Source organism: Nestor notabilis, unplaced genomic scaffold (genome assembly GCF_000696875.1).
Source record: "Nestor notabilis isolate BGI_N333 unplaced genomic scaffold, ASM69687v1 scaffold3354, whole genome shotgun sequence".
Classification (NCBI taxonomy): domain Eukaryota; kingdom Metazoa; phylum Chordata; class Aves; order Psittaciformes; family Psittacidae; genus Nestor; species Nestor notabilis.
The window spans coordinates 18426-39535 of NW_009924995.1; the positions used below are offsets into that span (position 1 = coordinate 18426).

The following is a 21110-nucleotide window of genomic DNA, read 5'->3' on the forward strand; positions in this document are numbered from 1 at the left end:
AGCTTAGCCTCACCCCACTGGTCAAAGCCCTCTCCAGTGGACATTACAATGCCCCCAGTGCTATGGGGCAGCAACCTGGATAGGGGCAGAAGGGAGAGCAAGAGCGCAGGAACAGCAGGAGCACACAGCAGGGAAGAAAAGGGTGACCCTGAGTGTTCCTTGTAAAATACAGATTTTTAATTTGATTAAGTGTATAATTTCATTTTACTAATTACCTTGATTTAATATGTTAAAAATTGCCTTCTAAAGGGTGTGACTGAAGTCTTAGCTCTTTATCTGTGCAACCCCATAGGCTTGTGCAAGTAAGAGCACAGTGGATATATAAGGATCACAGTGGTGAAAGCAGGGACTTTCTCAGTGGGTTTCTGCTGACAGAGCCTCAGCTGTGAGACCCACCAGTACTGGGAAATCTGCAAAACTTTCCTTACTGGGAGGCCATGAATGGGCTCTACAGCCCAGAAAAAGGGTGTGGACAGCCAGAGAGACACCAGGCCTGTATCCTTTGGGAGATGCTTGGATCCAGTGCAGCTCCTCAGCAGCCTGGGTTGTCAGTGTCTTTATGGCAGGGATCCACAGCTGTGCCAGTCCTTGTCCCCAGGGAGTCACACTATGTAAGCTGCTCTTTATGGGATCTTCATGAGCATCCTAGGCTTTACTGCTATGGGAGTTGCTGCAGATGCTGAGGGGTGTCAGTTATAGCTAGTGGGGCAATAATAAAGCATAAGATACTGCATCCTCAAAACAATGTCCTGCAGTTCGTTGCTGCAGCTGGCTAATGGGAACAGTAGGAGACACACATAGAAATCATACAGGGGAGACACCTGAGAAGACCCAGTTCTCAGAGCAGAAAGCCTGACAATGCCAGGATTTGTTGGCTGGTAACTTTGTACTTGCATAAATAAGATGAAAACTTTCAGGGTCTGTTTCGCCTTGTTTTATCTCTCTCTTCCTCTTCACATGAAAAATGTTTCTCCACCACTTTTCTAGGCTAAGACGAGTCAGTGGAGGAGCAGGTGCCTGAACATGAAATGTGTACATTAAAACATGAAGAACAGTTGTTAGATGGGACTAATTCATCTTGCATTTGCTGGGGCAGGAGAAGGAATTTGTTACACTGTGAAAGCAGCTTTTGTGGGGTGCAGACTAATGTTTATGGAACTGGAAAAAGCTCATTGGAAAACCTTTTCTTCCCCTTGCCTCCTTCCCTCCGCCCTGCTTCTCCCAAGCACCTGTGACAGCCCTGTGCACATTGGGTGCTCTGGCATTAAAAGCTCATGGTTCACACATAACAAGACGACTTTAAGAGAAGATTTTGGATTTAAAACACCCACAGTTTTCCCATGGCTTGAATTTGGATTTGCCCTAACAAGGAATCAAGAGTTGCCACAGCAGCTGGCTTGTGACTGACATGTTTGTTTTAGACTCCCAACATTTGAATTGTTCTGATTCCTGACACCATTAAGGAACATCTCTGTTCCGGATATGTTGGCTTGCTGGTGAGACTAGGGCTTGTGGGCTATGAGGATGTGACTAGTTAGGCTTAAGAGAGTTTAAAAGAGGGGTGATCTGATCTGACACAACACCCTGCAAACCTATTTCTCAGCCTCTGCTGAGGTCTGCCATTGTTTAAATTAAGCCAGCAACAAAACAGCAGAGTTCGCAAGAAGGAGCTTTGATGGATTTTCAGTATGTCTCTCTCTCTTTCTGAAACTGCCAACCCTTATCTACCATATGTGGAAAAATGCTCATGGGAGGCATCTCCTCTATCTTCTTGATGTCATCCATTTAAGATATGCACCCATCGACTTGTGTGTGACTAATATAACTGAGCAGGAGAAATGTGCTGGGAGATTATTCAGGAATACCACGTTTCCCTGTTTAAGCTTTGGATTGAATCTACATCTTTCATTGTTCCAAGATCAAGATGGTCCCAGAGCCAGGTAGGATTAGAACAGTGTCCTTTTCACTCCTCTGCAGAAGGGAACAAACATCACACAATGGGTGTGTGAAAATGGCATTTGCATTGTCATTTGGAGTTAAATGTTTTTTTATGTACTCTCTCTGTTACATGATCGTTGCTCTACTTACAGCTAATTGCAATTGAAGCATCTACAGTTCTGGTCTCAGAGGGACCCCCAGGTTTTAGAGGCTTACACAGAGCTAAAGCATGTGCTTTGCAAAGACCACTTCCTCCAGGAAACACAGCTGCTGTTGTGCATTTTTGACAGCCCTTTTTTGCCTGGCCTTGGGGCAGCCCTTACTGCTCCCTCTGGTTTTCCTAATATTGCTCTCTGAAGAATTACTTAGAAGATCTCGGGTGAGATGTCCTGTCCCATTTTGGGCAGGAAGGAGCACAGCTTTTCTGGAGTCTTCATTTTGATGCTGCTCTGTTTCTTGCTGCACTCCTGCTTCTTTGAGATGGCAGGTAGGTCTGAGGTGCATGTTTCTCTTTCTTGCTGCTTGGTAGGTCTGGTTTTGCTGCCTTTCCTCTCCATGCAGTGTATCTTCAGGTAGGTGGGAGAAGCTAGTAGGAGAAATCCAGGAGGAAAAATGTTGTGTTTGATCCCCACTGCTTCCTCTTGCTTCCTCTGGGGCTAGCATTCTCCAGTTATTTCTGGAGCTGTGAAACCAGGAACTTTCCCGGTACCCCGCAGCCTCCCCAGTATCTTAAAAAGACTCAGACCCCTGAGTTACGAGTCTGAATGGCTGGTGAGTATGAGCACTGTAGGGACAGCCTGCCTTGCTTTGAAAGCAGATGTGTGCAGTATCTCAGAGATTCTCAGTGCTATGCCAGGCTAGGAGGAGATCTCTGAAGGCTCCCATAGATTTCAAGTAAATGGGCAGGGAGATGTGATTCGAAAGGGAAAAACGTCAGGCTTATTTTTTGGAGCAAACGCCTACTGTTTCTCCTGCCAAATCAGGTTTTGGAGTGGACTTTAGTCAGAGAACTTCAGATTACACTCACTGTAAAAAAGACTGTCCTTAGCCACTTGCAGACCAGCCCTGGTGCAGACCTCGGCTCCTTCATCTTGTAGCCAGGTTCTTGTTCATCCTCTTCAGAAACTGTCTTGTTATCAACAAACTCATTAAAGTTTTCATTCATGATACTGGACTAAGGCTGAAAATATCCTGGTCTCCACAAAAACAAACTGAAAACAAAACATCGTTCCCTCCATCCCTCTTCCAGAAAGAATGCCATGCATCAAGACAGAGTCACTAAGAAACCTCTCATCTGTGCTACTTTACCATACAGCTCCCTGAACTGGACCTGTTCATCCTGCGGAAGAGTGAGCTTTGGAGGACATGACTCTGAGGCTTTGTAGCTACCTTGTAGATCACAGCCTGCAACTTGGAAGCACTCTCTTCAGGGAAAAGAGGAGGTTAAACCAGTACCATTGGTCAGGCCCAGTGCCCAAGTCTCCCCAAGTGAAGAGAAATGAGTCCAGGCAGAGAATGGAGAAGTGTCATCTCCCATATGATGTTTTACTAGGAAAGAAGCAAACTGAAGCCTAATAAGCAGGTGTTTTGGATCCATCTTTGAGGTGTAAACTAATGGCTGAGAGGGGAAGTTAATGTGAAGAGTTGCCAGTGTTTTTGAGAAGTCCTGCCCCTCAGAGTGGCTCTGCCTGAGGCTTTTGATTGCTGACTCTGACTTGTGTGCATCTGGGAGGCTACGCTGTTTGCAGGAAAAAGTCCCTGCAATAACAGGAAAGGATGTCCTATATGATGAGCATGAGGAGGGAAGAATCCCAGCTTTCAGAGACATGAGCCTTTAAGATGTTTGGGAGTAATGGTATTTCATAAAGGCGGATCTGTGAGTAAGTGCTAAGCAGTTATTGTTTCTGGTCTTATAGATGACCCAGGAATGTGATGTTTTTACTGGCACTCAGTGAGACAGCTTTTGGTTGGGAGCTATCCAAGGCTCCTGGCATGGCTTCGACATTCCTGCAGATTTGACACAATGATTTTAACCAAAATCCCACATGCTTGATATAATCACTCAGTGCCTTTAGAAAGGGTTTTATACCTAATATGGACAAAAAGGGCTCTGCTTTTTCAGAGATGTGACGTGTAGTGAGCAGGTTTGGATCCAGAAATAGACTCATCTGTATTCACTTAGCTTTGGTATTTTTTGTGGTCTTTATTGTAGCAGGCAGACACCTGCTGACTGCCCAAGTCTAGTTTGCAATATTCAGATTTAAAAAACACAGCTACCCCTCAGTTTCTCTTGATTAACATCTGTGTGGCATGTAAACGTCAAACACACCATGGGGAAGTTAATCGCTGTATCAGCAGAGTCTAATGATGAGACAAAGATGAAAATATACTGGCTGCCTATGTGGATACAGAGGAGATGATCAGCCACTTTGGCTGAATGTACAAGTGGGCAGAAGTTGATGGAAACAGTGACTGAGCTCCTTTATCAGAGTCATTATTAATGGAGAGGATTCTGTCGCTGTTGTATACCAACCATGTACAGCTGCACAAAGAGACTGTGATGCCAAGTGATTCTTTTAGAGCTACTCTTCACTCCATGCTGCACAAGCACAGCTGGCTTCATGAGCTGCAAGGTAGTCGGCAGCCTTGTCTATTGTCTCAGACTTTCAGCTTTTTGCTGCTGGGGTACTGGGGTTTGCTAGTGTACCTGCAGCATTTCTGTGCTGGGATGGACATAGATAGCTCCTGGGCGAGGCAGTGCTGGGACTTCCCTTTGTTGTATCTTGGGATTACATAGGAAGTCAACAAGCTGCCGCCTTAAAATAACAGCCCCTAGGAAGTGTGTGCCTGCTGATCTGGTGAAATTAGTTGCAACTACACAAAACAGGAAAGCTGCATTGCAGCTTATTAAACACACAGTGGGAAGCTGCTATGCATGGATGTCACTGCTGTCTGTGCGTGTTGTACACCTGCAGGACACAGGCAGACGAGCTCTCTGCTCGAAGGACCTTCCCAGTGAGGATGGTTTTACTCAGGTGCTCAGCATTGACCTAATTCTACTTCTTTTCCAGTAAATAAGCTGAATCTAGCCAGTGGTTGTACCCTTCTTTCATAGACAGTGCCGATACTCTCCAGAGTCCAGTATGCTGAGGGAATACACATCATAGTCATACCTATTTAAACCATTTGCTTCTCTAGGAAATGGCTTCAATAGCATGGTTATAGAGGATGGTTTTTACATGGTGGTTTTATTTTTGGGGGGTGGGTGCTGAGGAGGGATGCCCATCATAGATTCATGCTTGCTACTGTTTAAGAGTTTGGTGTTTATCATGCATTAATCTGAGGAAGTTAACGATTTAGCTCATGTGGCTTGCCTTTTTTTTTAGGTTTATGTGGTTCTTTCTGTAAGTTGAGCTCTCTCTGAACATCATGGAGCGAGTGGAGAACTAAAACCATCATAACTAGTCCTGTAGTTCTCATCTTCCAGCACATGGCCCCAGGGTGGCCCCACTCCTCATACCACACTATGAGGACTATGATAGCACAGGCATGAGTTACAGTCACAGTTAAATGTGCATTTATGGCTGCAAGCTGGAGCAGTACTGGAATACAGCTCCAATGTGCTGTGATTTCCAAAGTGGATAAGCACTATTTACGCTTTTTAAGTTTCCTGTCTTATGGAAGAAACACAATGCTTTTCCAAGAGTAGCTATTTTGATGGAGAAAAGGATAGTGAAAGATGTTGCATGATGGCCAACTGTGTGATCAGAGAGAGAAATGTAGTTGCTTGTGACTCCAAATTAATACGTAATTTAAATCTCCTTTTTACTGTTATCAGCCAAGTGGAAAAGGCCCGCGCCTACCTGAAGTTTACTGTGTCATCAGCCGGCTGGGGTGCTTTGACTTATTTTCCAAGGTAAGCAGAGTTTTAATTTGATTGTTTACTGAGACACATCCACAGTGATGAACCAGATGAGAAGAATTTCTTCCTTTGATGGGAGATAACTCTGTTTTACAGTGCTGTTTTGGATATTCCATCCCTATTGTTGGGTTCATCAAAGAATGCCTTATTACTTCTGTGACTGAGGCCGAACTTGATTCAGAAAACATCTGGGTGTCTGTATGATCTGGCTGACTGAAGGTTTTTCCATTGTTTTCTAAAGCCTTTCTGTGCTGAGTTGTAATTCTTGGCATCCACAGTTTGAATGATGGGCCAGTACCACTTTTACTCCAATACCCTGTGGAATGATGAGGTTAAGAAAAAAGATTATTTGATAAGTGAATTCTATATGCTTAACTCTGTTGACATGATTTTTTTTATCCTAGGAGGCTAGGAAGCATGGATAATCTTTTAATTGTCCTCCACATTAATGAATCCAAAGCTGCATTGTATGCTGTTGGGGTTTACCTAGGTAATACATTTCTTGACACAAGAATTTCGAGACAGTAAGCAAGACATTGCAGCTATACTGGGGGATTGAATAGCTGCAGAAACAGTTAAGTGCCAGTCAGCTCCAGAGCCACAAGGATTCTTCTTTTGTAAGGCAAAAAGTTATTAAAATTAACTATCGAAAACATTTTTGATTGATTAACATTTGAAATATCTCTCCTGCTGCCAAGGCCTCCTCATCCTCTGAGAGCATGTCTTGAAAAACCCAGTGGGTATCTCAGAGTATCATATAGGGTTTGCTGGTCATCTCTGGAAAACTATGATACGTGTAACGTCAAATGTCTGCCTTCCCCTTTTCCAAATTCCATAGTGTTCACAGAGATGTTGTTTTAATTTGCCAGAGATTTTTTCTTCAGATATGGGAAATCTCATAGAACTTACATAGATTTTTTTTTTTTTGGTGTGTGTTCTTTGGTATAGGAATAAAGCTGAAAAGAACATGTAAATCATTGAAGTTAATAAAAAGCATAGTGTATTATTCATACCATCTAATAATCATACACAATGTTATCGCCAAAGCAGGTTTCAAGCTTTTCTAGATAAAACTTTATCTAACACAAATCTTGGGTGAAGAAAAACAATGGGTTGCAATAGTTGCAATTCTGCTTCTGACATCTTTCATAAAGCTCTGAAACAAGGATTTGTAACAGTGTCTCTTAGACAAAATATGTATCTAAACACAGATATCTGTGAGCAAATGGAATGCATTGTTCTGGGAGGATAGCACAGCTCACCAAGCTTGTGGTGTGGAGACATGTCTGAAGCTCTTTCTTTGCTTTTATGCTTTTATCTAATTTTGATAGTGCACTAATTTTCAAAAGAAAACTTGGGAGAGGGGGAAAAAAGGAAAAAACCCAACCTGTCTTCCTTACAACCACGTATCGCCACAGCTGAAGTATGAAGCCAGACAAGGACGGTCACTGTACCAAAATTGCAAATAATCTGCTTTCCCAGTTCATTCTAACTTGAAAAAAGTGTCTTTTTTGGTTTTTTCGCAACCAAAGTGAGCCCGGAGCTGGCAGGTGAGTGTAATTTCACTGGCCTCAGCAGGCCAGTGGCAAGCCTGGTTCTCAGGCTTTGTGGCAAGCAGGCCCTGGCCACACAGCCCTCAAATTCTTGCTCTGTGCAGGAAGGCAGGCTCCCACTCAGTTGCATATTGAGCCCCAAATGAGGCTGTAACACACCTGCACTCTTTTTCAACTCATTGGCTCATGGGCCACAGAAGGACCCCATCTGCACTGGAGGCTGCCCACAGTGGTACTGTCCTACAGAGGGCTGCCACCTCCCTCCTGATGGTACTGACACCAGGGTGGGAGGAGGGTGTTTGGCAGCACACAGAGCTGACTCCAGCCCTGCGCTGCATTTAGCACAGCTCTTTAAGCACACACTCCAAGCACTGCATTTGGAAAGGGGTTGGAGGGATGAAACAGTTGTTAAATGGAGGAGGCAGAGTTTGAGCCTTAGCATCCTTGTTGGTATTGGAGACAGACGTGGTGTGAAAACTGAGACAGTCTCCTCTTCCAGCCTAGTAAGAGGAACCTGGGCTGTCCTAATAGATAAATCCAGTGAGAGGAAAACAATCATCACGGTTCACTGTGTCAGGTTAGGGAAAATTAGAAACAGATGTCTTCACAAAAAAATGCAAGTGATGAAAGACAATGAGATATTAAAACTTGTATATTATTTATCAGAAAAGTAAAAGGAGTCCTCTGTTTTAAAACATTTATCATCCTGTTTCTAATAGCCTGCATTATTTTCATTTTCCTCAAAGCCTTTTATGGTCACTGTTGTAATACCTACTGCTAAGACAAGACTTGAGAACCACAGGTATCTTTACTTCCAGCCAGTTCACTTGGTCATGTTTTCAACAGATGTTTTTGACCATTTGATCTTCCGACATCTCTGTTCAACTTTTATACAGTCTAAATGCTCCTTTTTATTTGTGTTGTGAAGGTTGCTGGGACAGGGATATGACACACACATGGCCCCCAACTCCAGCAACACAAAGCATCAAATAGTGACTGCAGAAAAGGAGATTATGTGTTAGGCATGTTATAACTGCATGCTGGCAGTGTGTAGGAGCACTAAGGGACCCAGGGCATAGCCTTGGTTCATTACTACTTCCTGTTTGGGCAGCTGGTTTGGTTTTGGTGAGGATAGTCACTGAGCTGCAAATTACATCAAGAATGAAACTGTTATCTTCATTTATGGCTATCTGCCACTTCCATGGACTGGAATGCAAGCTATGTATATAGGGTCAGCTTTGCTTTAGTTATGTCTTTACTGTGTTGCAAGGAGGAAGGGGAAACTATGCACCAGTGAATGCTTCTGTTGGCATTTGGTGTCACTAGCTATTGTTGTAAGTCACCAGCTTGTGCTTAAGTATCTTTTAATGTTCTGTTTCAGTGAAAAGCATTTCCAAGAGAAGCAAGGGAAAACACCTCAGACCCAATAACTCTTGTATGGCCTTTTGCTCTTGAGTGGTAGTTAAAAGACCACCATTTCAGGTCAAAGCACTAACTGCTTTGAAGCTTGTTTCTCGTCTTCTTTAGTTTTGTCATCTATATGGTCTGTCTAATGTGGGAAAATTTAGCTGTGATCTAATTTATGTTGGCCTCTGTGACCAGAGAGAAGAAAGTAATAGTCCTCTCTATCTGTAAGAAGTTCCATCTGCTTATTTCAAAACTACATTGCCTGCTCTGCATCATGTCAAACAGTAAAATGACCTTAATGCAGACACCCAGAGTAAACAGCTGGGCATGCTTCATGAGGCTGCTCGTGGCTGGCTCCAGCTCAGCACAGGCTGCAACGTGACTGCTGCTGCCACAGCCAGGATTCTTCCAGAAGGTCTTTCCTGGTGGACTTCTGCTGGCATTGTAGTGTGGCAGGATTGCTTTTCTTGCTGGTCTGGCCTTTTCCTGCCCTTTAGGTTGAAATGGAAGAGGTGCCTAAGATGGAATAAAGCGTATCTCCCTAATATAAATTTCAAGATGTACCACTGAGACATGATGCTGACCTGGCCTGTGATCATGGGATTTTTCTTGACCTTTTCCTCCTTCAGCTCACCCTGCTGTTCAGGCAAAATCCCAACAATATAGATCCCTTTTGCCATGCTGAGTCTTCTTTCTCCTTTCCAGATTTGTTATTCCTTCCTTGTCTCTGTGTTTACTGCATTCACAAACAGGCTCCATTTTATAACTAGAAAACCATTTTTAGAGTACAATCAAATCCTGTGGCTTTAACAGTAGTGAAGAAATGCATGGCAGAGGAGAATTAGATCTGCCATGTGTTTAGGCACATGTGGTTCAAAATATGCTTCAAAAGTGTATGTGGTGCTCACATGTTCTGTCTCTTTCCCGCGTATGTCTTACTGATGGATCAGATCCTGGATGAGGTTGAAAGGAGAAGGGGAATATCTGCTGCTCTGGTTTATCCATTTATGAGGAGTCTGATGGAATCTCCTTTTCCTGCACCTGGAAAAACAATCAAAGTCAAAACCTTTCTGCCTGGAGCTGGAAATGAGGTAAAAACCAACTGTAAATATCAAACAGCAAAATCAAAACAGGAGGAGACATGTGGATGCTGCAAGCCATGTGAGGTGGTACAACCTCCAAATGAGCCGTGCAGGAGCTGCACCACTGTTGCGTTTATTAATAACTTGTGTTTAAGAAAAAACCACAACACAAATGTCTTAGCATGCCTGGCCTGCTGTGGGTAACGAACTACAGTGTTGCAGGGCTTTATCACAGTGATAAAGTTGTTTCCCATGCTGACTGTACTTGAACAGTCCAGCAACTGGTTGTTATTGCAAACCTCATTACTGCTGGTCCTGGCCTTAGTAGGAGGAGTGACCAGCAGTGTTTAAATGGCTCTTTTTGGCAGTAAATATCCTTTAACTGGCCCTCAAAGAAATAGTCTGTATTTGGAAAAGCATATCACATAAAAGTTTTTTTGTGTGTGTGTGCACACATATATGAGATCTAATTTCCTTCTGTTACTCACTCAAGCAGCTAGAAGCCTAGCATTATACATATACTGGAAAGCTGCAATGTTGATGCCTTGCTTAAAAAGGTTTTTTGTAACTTGAGGCTTGCTAGCCATTTGCCATGTCAAATTCTGCTCACTGCATGTCCTTATGTAAGTATACAATAGCTCCACTCAGATGCGCAAGCATATAGAGGAAATTAATTACTGCAGATAGGAAAAGAATTTGGCCCAGTTAGTGCAAACAGGAAAAATTCCCCTCTAGGGTTATTTTACACTCCTTAGGGTTAGTTTTACAGCAATATTACTGTTTTTACATTGAGTCATATTTTCTCCAAGAGTAATGCCACAGACATCCATCGAGTGGGCCTGTAATGTCACTTAGTATGAAATGTAAAGGGGTCCTTGAATAAGTAAGTGTCTTGCAAGGCATGTTTATGTTTGCAAGCATTTTCTTCTGGAGAAGCAAAGGAAAACTGAAAGGCTGATTGACATGACAGTGATAAGATCTGACAATGCTGTCTTGATGTGAATATATCTGGGAACCATGGATCTGCAGCTTCTTTATCCTCGGCTCAAGCTTCTGAACTCTCCCAGAGAAAAACATTGAGATAATTCCAAACAAACAAACAACTCCCTTCAGTCTGAGCTTTGCTCTCTGTTATGCTAGTACAAACTTGTTATTTAAATGGAATGCACTGGCTTAATTAAGAACAGAATCTTGTCCTTCCATTGTGGCTCCTCTGGCCTAAACAAAGATGATGATTAATTGGGAAGTAGACAGTATATTTCTTTGTGATGAACAGACTGAAGCAGAGGCTTTGCCAGGCAACAGAAAACATCCATGGCATTTGTAAAAGCTGCTGTAACTTGCATTGCATCCTACCCTGCAGCGAGACTTTAGCGCTGGAATTTTTGCAGTAAAACCAGCTCCTCGTGATTTGGCACATAAATGTGATTCAAGCTTGCAATCCAAATGCTAAGGAATGGAAGTGGGCATCTTTACTGAATATGAGAAAGAGGTAGGCAGGCAGCATTCCTTGAGAAGGTAATCATGGAACACCATCACTCCACAGTTTGCTTCTTACTGCTGTTTGGGACAGCAGCTGAGTGATGGGTATCTAATACTCTGGCACCATAATATTTCTGTATTTCGAGCTTAAAAAAGTCAAATCTGTTCACAAATAAATACTGTTCTAACAGTGACTTTCTTTTTACAGTCCTGTGTTACTGATCACAAACAATAGTGCAAATAAACTGGTATGAACTGGTTTTGTTTCCAGTATGCTGTGGTTTTGATCATATCCTTAAAACAGTGTGTTTGTGAGGAATTTTGTAAGGACTACTCCAGTTTAAACTCAGCACAGTATGCTCATGGAATGTGGTGTCATGTGCCTGAAAACATAAAAGCAGTCTAAAGCAATAAAGTGACGGTACTTTTGGGACATATGGAAAGAAGGGAATGTATATATGTCCCTGTTAATATGTCTTCAGAGATTTCAACACAGCTTCAAGTTGGGCAACTTTTCTCTTTTCCCTTCTGTTTCCTCAGATTCCTCAGTAGTTCATCATTTGCTGTCTTGCACTTCATATTTTTCTCCCTCTGTTACCCTCTTCTTCATGGTTTTTTTTCCCCTCTTCTTTTTTCTGTCCTCTGCCTTCAAGTTCCACATCTGAGCATGTCAATTGCAGAGTAAAAGGAAGATATAATAAACGAATCAAGCAAAAGGCATTTGAGAAAAGGAAGGAGAGGGCCTGAGGTCATGGATGAAGTGTGAAAATTAGACTTTAAAGGGATGTCACAAGTCACCATCTAAGGCCTTGTCCTGACTCCCCAGTTAAGTATACATATGTACATATCTGTATGACAAAAAAAAGTTTTAAACATTATGTAGTGAATTATTCATCATAGAAGAGTGTAAATGAAGTAATTTGGGTTTAAAATTTGCCTGGTCACTAAATTCAGTCCGTGGCTGCTATCTGGATGTAAATTTGAGTTGCTAGCTAAGTTTATAACCAACCTACCTTGTCTTTATGGCTGTTTTCACCATGTAAGCTTCCAGTGTTCTCAGCTTGTTACTTGCTTCACACTGTTGACTCAGCCAAGCTTTACATCTCTGACAGGGGGCTTTCCTCAGAAATGACAGCAGATTTAATGTGCTCAACTCTATTCTGGGAAGAAGATTGACTTGACAGTGGATTGTGTAATATGCCATTTCTCTGGAGTGCTGTGCCTCCAGAAGAGGATGGGGGTTGTTCTCTGTGTCCCCCCAACAGGAAAGCACGGAGCAGTGCTGGAGGGCCCGGGCTGGGGTGCTTGTTGCCCTGGGGCTGTCAGCCCTGGCCAGTGATGCTGACTGATGTTTGTTGGATGTGTTCAGGTCATTGAGCTGCGGCGGCCCATGGACTCGCGCCTGGAGCACGTGGACTTTGAATGCCTTTTCAAGTGCCTCAGCGTTCGTCAGATCATCAGGATCTTTGCTTCTCTCCTGTTGGAGCGGCGTGTCATTTTTGTAGCAGATAAGCTCAGGTAAATTGCAAAGGGACGTGAACCACACTTTCAGGACAGTACTATCTCTGGATTCAAAAAGCGGTGCCCAGATGGTTGTCAGATGTGAGGATCCTCTCACTGGAGGATTTAAATGATTTTTACATCAATGGATGTTATTTGCATCAGGTGGGGCACATATTCACTAGCAGTCATCAACTACAAGCCACTTGTTCTGTCTTACTTTCCCATCTGTAAAATGGCAATAACAATACTCACCTGCTTCATAGTTAGCAAATGTTTGCACAGCGTTTTGAAGCAATGTAGTCCTAGCAATATTTTGTTTCAGGTTTTGGAGCAAAGTAATCATAAACAGTAGCAGAGATCGTCACTGAGGTGCTTCACCTTGTGGTCATGCAGTGCAGCCAGGCAGGGAAGTGGGGTACTGAAAGTTCACCTGGTTTGCTCCATGCAGTACAGAAAGTTTATGATGGGGACAGGCTTCAAATCCTGCACTACCAAACCTATCCAGTGAGTGTGTTAATAATACTATTATGGTCCATCCCAACTAGTTAGGATATTTTTCCTCATGTTCAAATGACCTGAAAACATTTCCTTCCCAAAGCTCTACCTTGGTCAACTTGCTACATCCTTTCAGTGTACCTCTTACTTCCTGGCCCTTTGATTGCAGTCTCCCCTTCTGAGGTCCCCTGAGGCATGAACTCACCCCAAGGTGTAGTGCAAGTGACAGGTCACAAATCCACATGGCCTTTACCAAGGAAATGGGAGTTCTGTGTAGGCTGCACTCCTGCCCTGCAGCAAAGGATCATCCCTGGTTTACATGCTTGCCTAATACATATAGAAAAGTGTGGACACTGTAAAGAAGATGTTATTTGTTGTGGCATGCTACGTAATAAAAGAGGGCAAATAAAAATAAAGACCCGAATTTATTAGACTCAAGAACATCAAGCATCTTTTAAAAAGACACAAAAGACTGTGTGGGTGGTTAAAAACTCATATGGATCTACCCAAACAAACTCTGTTAAACACTTTATCAGCCCCGACCTTCTCTGAATGACCGCCAGAAATAATAGCTGCACTTAATGGCCGCCAGTGTATATAGCAGCAAAAATACTTTGCATAGTAAAAGCTTTACAACCTTTAGGGGAAAATGTCTTAAAGCTGCAGACCCTTCTCAGGTTATAAAGTTACTTCCTTAGCAGTCGTCTTTGTTGTCTAGAACAACAGGAACATTTTATTTCATCTCGTCCCTTGTCAGTAACTCTTAGTTTGAATGACCATTTGGGATGACTTAATTTCACATAAACCTGTGGTGAGAATTGTGTAGCTGGTCCAGGGTTTCTGCAATACTTTACTAGATATGTGAGTCACACCACGAATATTGGGGCAGGTGGCTTTTGAAAATACTGTTGGCATGTTCCTTCTGATTCTTTTTCTACAACATGCTTCATTACATCGTTCTGTCTGTTTCTATTTTACTGCTCATTTAGCAGAATTAGTGGCACCCACCAGTCTGACTGTAACTCAAAATGACACAGGTCTGTGTTCCTTCACATGGCACAGTGATTCCAGTGGAAAATCACGGAAATGGTAGAGACAAAACGAGGACTGTGCTGTGCTGCTGCCAACCGTTGCTCTGTTTTGGAGTTCCCTGTTACTCTTTCGTAATGCTGGCCTGATTTGGCAAAGTACCCCAAGCCCAGATCTGTGGACTGCAGGCACAGTACTGCGGGGATGGGTTGCTGCAGGAGACATCCTCAGCTGAGGGCTGGGACAGAAAGCAGCCATTCCCAGAGTGTTTCTCTGGGACAGCTGGCCTAGCCAATGTCATGTAGCACTTCCAGGCACTGTTCAGAGAAAAGAAGCAACACTTAAACCTACTGTGACAGGCTTAAGGCAGCCTGGCTTGGAAAACAGTTATGTTGCTGATGTTGAGGGCTCGTAGTGACTCAGGGCTTCATCAGGCAACCAGGGTTTTATACACATTGCAAGCCTGACTGGAGCTAACAGCTCAGGCTTGTACATGCAAGCCTTATAGCTGCCTAGTCCTGCAGGCTTCAGAGCAGAGGATGACAAAGTCCTGCTTACAAGCAAAGCACTGCTGCTCTCCCTTTTGGCACACAAGAGGGAACAAGGACCAACAGGAACTAGAAGTGATAAAGATCCCTTTTGGTAAACACGTAGCTGAACATTGCTCTCTCTTGCAAAGCCTGTTCTCCAGTGAACTGTTGTTTCTATTGTGAGGGTAAGGCATCAAGTTATGGACCATTATGAAGTACACTGAGAAAGGAGAGGATTCGAACAGATCCAAGCAGCTTATGAGGTTTTGTGGTAGCTCCTGTAAGAAGGGACACAACCTTTTTTATAAAAAGGTTTATATTCATACACTTTATTATATCCACATGTACTCTTTATTATGTACATATAGTTTGTTTTCTTTCAAAAGTGTATGACAAAATCTACTGTGGTAGATAAGGCCCTGGATTAAGACTTGTGAACCCTGAGCTGTCCTCCTGAACCTCTCTGACCTGTTGTGTGATTCATGCTGGAAACATAGCACCTCTTTCTTATCTTCTGTCTGGTCTGTGTTGGATCTTAAATGCTGCAGGACAGAGACTATTTCTTGCTCTGTGTGTGTGCACACAGCTCGACTTGATACAGTGCGTCCCCTCTCAGCATGGGGATCCAGGAGGTACTGTAAAATAGAAACTAATAATGAGTCCTTTGACAAAGGCCTGGAGAAAGTGACAGTGGATTTAAGTTCAATACCTACTAAGGTTTTCATGGTTTAAGTGGGGATGAAGATTATAATGAAACACTCTGGCTTTGAGCTAATAACTGTCTGTCTTGGAACCTTTGCCTTGTCTGACATGAATTTTGTTTATGGGCATCATGGCTGAAACTGAAGGAGTTTACCAGTAATGTGGAATAAAAAAAGTAGTGAAATATCTTACAGGTCCAGTCTGTGGGCCCAAAGAATGAAAGCAGGAAATTAAAAAGATTTTACAAGGGTTTGATTTCTGCATGTACCCAAAAAATAGCTTAGAAATAAATGACGTTGAGGTTTAGGCTTCAAACAATAAGATGCAATGGGCTCTTGTGGCTGCCTGTTTAACAGGTCTCCAAGCAATAAATGATTTCACACCTTATACAAGTTGGGGAAAGCCATGCCTACTGAAGTGAGACTCATTCAATAAATTGTTATTTATAGTTCTTACAGTGCCCAGAATGTGAAAATTTATAGTCCTTGATCTTTGTGCAGAAGAAAAAGAAAATGATCACAGAAAGAAATGAGGAAGCAATAGTGAAGTTTTGAATGACAGGACACTGAGGTTGCCTTGGTTAGATATGTGCAGTTAGGTTTGGGGTTTTTTTCACAATATGTTGTTTATATTCTTCTTTCTGCTTGAAATTGGGGGAATGAATCCCTGCGGTTATTTGCTTACCTTTAAAAATGAGTCTGAATCTGCGTGTGACCTTTTAGTATTTTGTTTTCCACGAACAGTCAAGAAGAAAACAGACAAACCAAAATAACGATAGAGAAACTTGGAAGAATAATAACTCAGAGAAAGGTAACATAAAGCTCCAATTCCTCGAACATCTGCTGAAAGCACAACTGAGGTGGTACGTGCACTCCCAGTTCCAATCCCTGTCCCAGCTGGGAGCCCCTGTCGGTGTTCTCACCGTTCTGTCTGTTCACCCCAACTCCAAAGAAACCCCACGACTGCCAGCTGCAAAGGGAGAGCTGGTGTAGCTCAGTCCCCTGGGGTTTGGAAGGCTAGGCAGTAGATGCAAATTCAGGGGGTTCTGGGGCTCAGGGAACACTGGCGTTGCTGCAGGCACAGAGGTAGCAACAGAAAGTAAATAGAAAGCAAACACTGGAAGAAAAATATTTCTCTGCTTGTTTTAGTTTTATGCTGGGGACAGGCTTGCTGCGAGGTATACATCCTTGTGTGTGGGAATAGTCTCTTTGCCTTTTCCCCTGTTTGGAGAGGGGGAAAGGAAGGACTTGGGCATGTCAATGACCCTTTGTTGTAACACCATTTTTTATAAATAACCCCCACTTTTGCTGTAATCTAGTATATTGTGAAGGACTCTGAGCATATTTTGCTTACATTTCACATAGAGGTCTAGTCCAACACCAGCCAGAGTCAGGGCGAATGTTTAAATGAGGCTCATCTTTTGCTGTGGATCTAAATCCTAGAATGTTCCTTTCAGTGGTCTTTATGAAGCTTTAGGTGCTGTGAAAAGCTTCCTTGTTCTTTTAAAAGACAAAGTAACTTTCCATTGTTGTGAATTTTGGTTTTATATGAGATACTTCAGCTACTTCTCAGTGAAGAAGGAGCCTCAAGGAAAAAATCTCTGTTGACAGAAATGGGTTTTATGCTCCTAAACCATACAGGTGAACTTGGAAACACAGCCCAAGGTGAAGGTGTGCCAGGTGTGTCTTGAAGTGGCAGTGCCAGCCCAGGAGGTGCCCCTTCCTTCTCCCCTTGCCTGCTCCTGCCCTGCACCATGCTTTCCCTTTCTCAGGAGGCTCTGCCAGCCCAGATGCAGTAGGAATACTGTAGTTTCTCCAAATTGGGCCCCTTGGCCAGGTCCCACCAGGAGTTCCTGTGCTGGGAGAGGGGCAGAGCAGGGGGCTAGGGGTGGGCAGGAGCATTGGGATGGGCACACTTCAGGATGGTGTTGCCACTGATGTTTATCGTGCACCATCCTTAGCTGTGAGCTAGATGGATTTGAAGTATCTTACAAGATATTGTAAATTCGTGAATAAACCCACCACAAATTTTTACCTGTGTGCAAGGGAGATCTGAGGGAATGAAGCTGAGGCAATGTTGGGTGAGCGTGAACATCAGTGCAGCTACAGCTCCTGCATGTTTCTCTGCCCCTCCACCAGCACACATCTCCTGGCCCAACATGGACCAGCAGTCTGTCACCTGGTGTGTGCAGGGTCCCCGAAATCTGCAGCGCTCACCCCAGGACTTCAAGAGAGGTGCTGTTGCAAGCAGAAGAGCAGAAGCTAGGCGCCTATGAGGTGGGAAGACTTCGTCCTGTTAAGGACAAAAACCCTCCCTACTCCTCCCCAAAGTATTTTGGACTGCCAGGAGGAATATGTCTTCTAGCACAACTGTAGGATGTCCAGGCAGATCCCAGACCTGACCAAAGGTTATGGGCTCCAGACAGAAACACTGACTAATACACGACAGAAGTATAAGTATGTAAATACTGGGGGATGTCATCCCACAGGCATGTCTCTGTTAACTTTGTGGAGCAAAAGGGAAGCAGAGTGTACTTGTATTCAAGGGCAAAGGCTTTCAGAACAAACAATGGCATTTCCCTAATCTCATGGACGGAGAAAGCTTCGGGCTGTCCGTGTTAGCTGGGATGTTCAGGGAGCACTGACGCTTGTCCTCATATTTGAATCTGCTGTTTTGGAAGTTGTGAGGGCACGCTAGAAAGCAGCACGGTTAGCAGTTGGGAGGCAGCCTGGTCCCCGTCTCTCAGTGTCTACCCAGGAAAGCAGTATCAGGCATCTTTTAATCTAGCAGACAAAATCTTTTAGCGCAAGGTAAAATATGAAAATTTAAATAGGTGATAAAGGGCGATCTTACTACTAAGAGTAATTCATCAGGTCTGTAGCAAGCTCAAATGGAAAAGCGAGAGCAGCTAAACTTTTGGGCAGATTACTAAAGTGAATCTCATTCCCTATTTCCTCACTGTTTACTTTTTATTAACAAAAGTAGGATATAACTCTTACAAACTAATCATGGCAATGATAGGCCTGACCAGTCCCAGCTGCAGCCTGGAAATGCTCCTTTCCAGCAGTCTGCCCTATCATAACACTTGCAAAATCTGCCAAGCTGCAGGTTAAAAAGTAAAAACGTGTTAGGACAAAGAGAGAAAGTGTGCTCAGTAAACAGACTGTGAGCTTTGGCCAGTGATAAAGATTTTCTTTCCCCGTCGCAAAAATCTCCACCAGAAAAAAGGTGAGAGAAATTTGACAACGAACACATGCCAGAAAACAGCTTGTCAGGGAGGGTTTAGTGTTGCCAGACTCTAACTGGTTTGTACCATTCATGAGCACAGGCTACAGAAGACACAATTGTGTCTTCTCCTGGTCACATCTGGTACAGCCCAATATTGCACTAGAAGTCCAGTTCTCTCTCTCAGGGAAAACTTTAGTTATAAGATGTGCATTGAAGATGTTTAGAGATGCAAGCTACTGTACCTGTGGAATGTGTAACAGCTCCCGGATCTAATGTCTAAACCCAGAACTATGGATGGCTGACATTTCTGCTGGTATTTTTTTTATCCAAAGTACTTGAAGTGCTTTTTTAATTCTGCCAGGATTATTGTGCTTGTCTGGTCTGACATGCTGAACATAAGCTAGAGAATTTCTTCCACTGCTTTCTCCAGTGAAAGGAATGAGCCCTCATATAAGTATCCAATACCTAATCATGCCTAGTAGACAAAATCTATTCTAAATAGATCAAATCCATCCTTTTCTTATGTAAGTAACCAGAGAGTTTCTATTTCCTCCAGAGAGCCAGATCAGTCCCCACTGAGGAGTGATTTAGAACCCACAGACCACCCCTGCTTTACCTAAGGGACAATAACTTGCAGCTCCCTTCATCTTTTGTATAAAAAGCACCCTCTAGAGTCTGAGTGTCTATTACCTTCCCTGCAATTGCTTTTCTTTCGTTAGACTTTGTTTTTTCTCAGTCTGCTTGCACCATGAAACATCACCAAGTAGAAACATTTATACTTAAAAAAACCTTTAACGTTCTATAACACATGTGATTATTTGACCTCATGTGTCTGCAATTTCTTGATATTCTGCTTCTTTCTATCCTACCAAATATGGTTAGTAATCTTTGAGTAGGATGTTTGCATACAATCTGGTCCTGCAAGATACTGAGTGCCTTGTCTTACAGTCTAAATGGTGGAATTGAAGGTGCTCCACCTGATGTGAAGTTGGTGGTTTAAGGTAACTAGCAGAGCTGTCTTTCAAAATGTTTGTCAGAGAAATTTTGTACTTTATTTCCCCCTCTCAAGGGATACTTATGTTTTGTACCACTTGGATTACATTTCTCTGGCGTTCAGATTGCGTGATGATTGATGCTGGCAGAGGAGCTGTACGTAGACGGCAGGAAAATGTGTGTCAGGTGGAAGAGACATCCTGAGAAACAAAAGTGAACTTCTAAGTCTCTGGCTTGCTCAAGATTCCACAGTCCCAGAGAAAAGCAATCTAATAATGACATTTTTAATATGCAGTAAATTTCAATATCATTTTTAATATGCCATATCCCAAGAAGAGTACAGCTTATGTGATTTTCCTTTTCCTCCTTTCCTCCTGCCCTCCTTTCCAGTGGTATTTATTCATGTCTCTTCAGGCTTTGCCTAGTGCTCTTCCATGGGAAAAATAATTTTTCCACTTCTGATTTGTGCAACAAAATTCTCTCTCCCTTCTACTTCCCCATGAAAGGGAATGTGATAAGAAGATGACCATGTTGTATGGCAGTTCTCTTCTGGGTTGCTTATTGGCACAATAAAGATATAGCAGTATGTTGCAACATTTTCCCAACACAGCCTCTGGCTCCCGGTGATGGAATTTAGAGAGATTCCCACTTTTCAGCTTTTGAATGAGAACGATTAGGGGGTTGGGATTGTTCTTCTTTCTTACTACCTAGAAAAATTCTTCCTCCTATTTTACAGCTGTCACATTGTTAATAGTGCAAAGATTGCCTGCGAATCTCAGACTACCAGTGTGAACATTAACAAGGACTGGTGGGAGCAAAGGTCCCTGTGTGGAAAGAACAAGTAGTTAACACTCCTCCAGAGCACCTGGGCCAGAACCAGGTGCAATTGATTTATGCTAAGAAACTGTCCTGCAGGAAGGGACTGAATTACTCTGTGAGCACTAAGAATAATAACTTTCCACTTTGAAATCTTGGAGGTTTTTCTTGTAACCACCTGACAAAGCTTGGGCAGGTGGATGATGTGTCAAAGCAATGACTTTTTGCCAAAAATCCCTTTTACTTGAGCTTTATGGAAAGTATGATTGAATGCCAGTTGCTTGAAAAGCCAAATCCTCATTCTCAAGGGCACTTTGCATGTCTCTTTCTCCAGGGGCTTTCATGTGCCTCTCTTATGCACAAGTACTAAAGCAGCAAAATAAAATGTCTTTGTTGAAACCACATTTCCCTTTAATCAGCTTTTCTCTGC

At 43.0% G+C, this 21110-nt stretch overlaps 1 protein-coding gene across 1 annotated transcript in view; it reads left to right on the forward strand.

Annotated features, from left to right (window-relative positions):
• Window positions 1-21110, forward strand: part of ST5 (suppression of tumorigenicity 5) — a gene marked incomplete at both ends in the record, with an annotated part of 51931 nt that overhangs the window by 15978 nt on the left and 14843 nt on the right. Inside the window, 3 exons of the mRNA XM_010012831.1 lie at window positions 5777-5854; window positions 9771-9911; window positions 12754-12902. Coding sequence (XP_010011133.1) covers window positions 5777-5854; window positions 9771-9911; window positions 12754-12902 — 368 coding nt within the window. The remainder of the gene's footprint in view (window positions 1-5776; window positions 5855-9770; window positions 9912-12753; window positions 12903-21110) is intronic.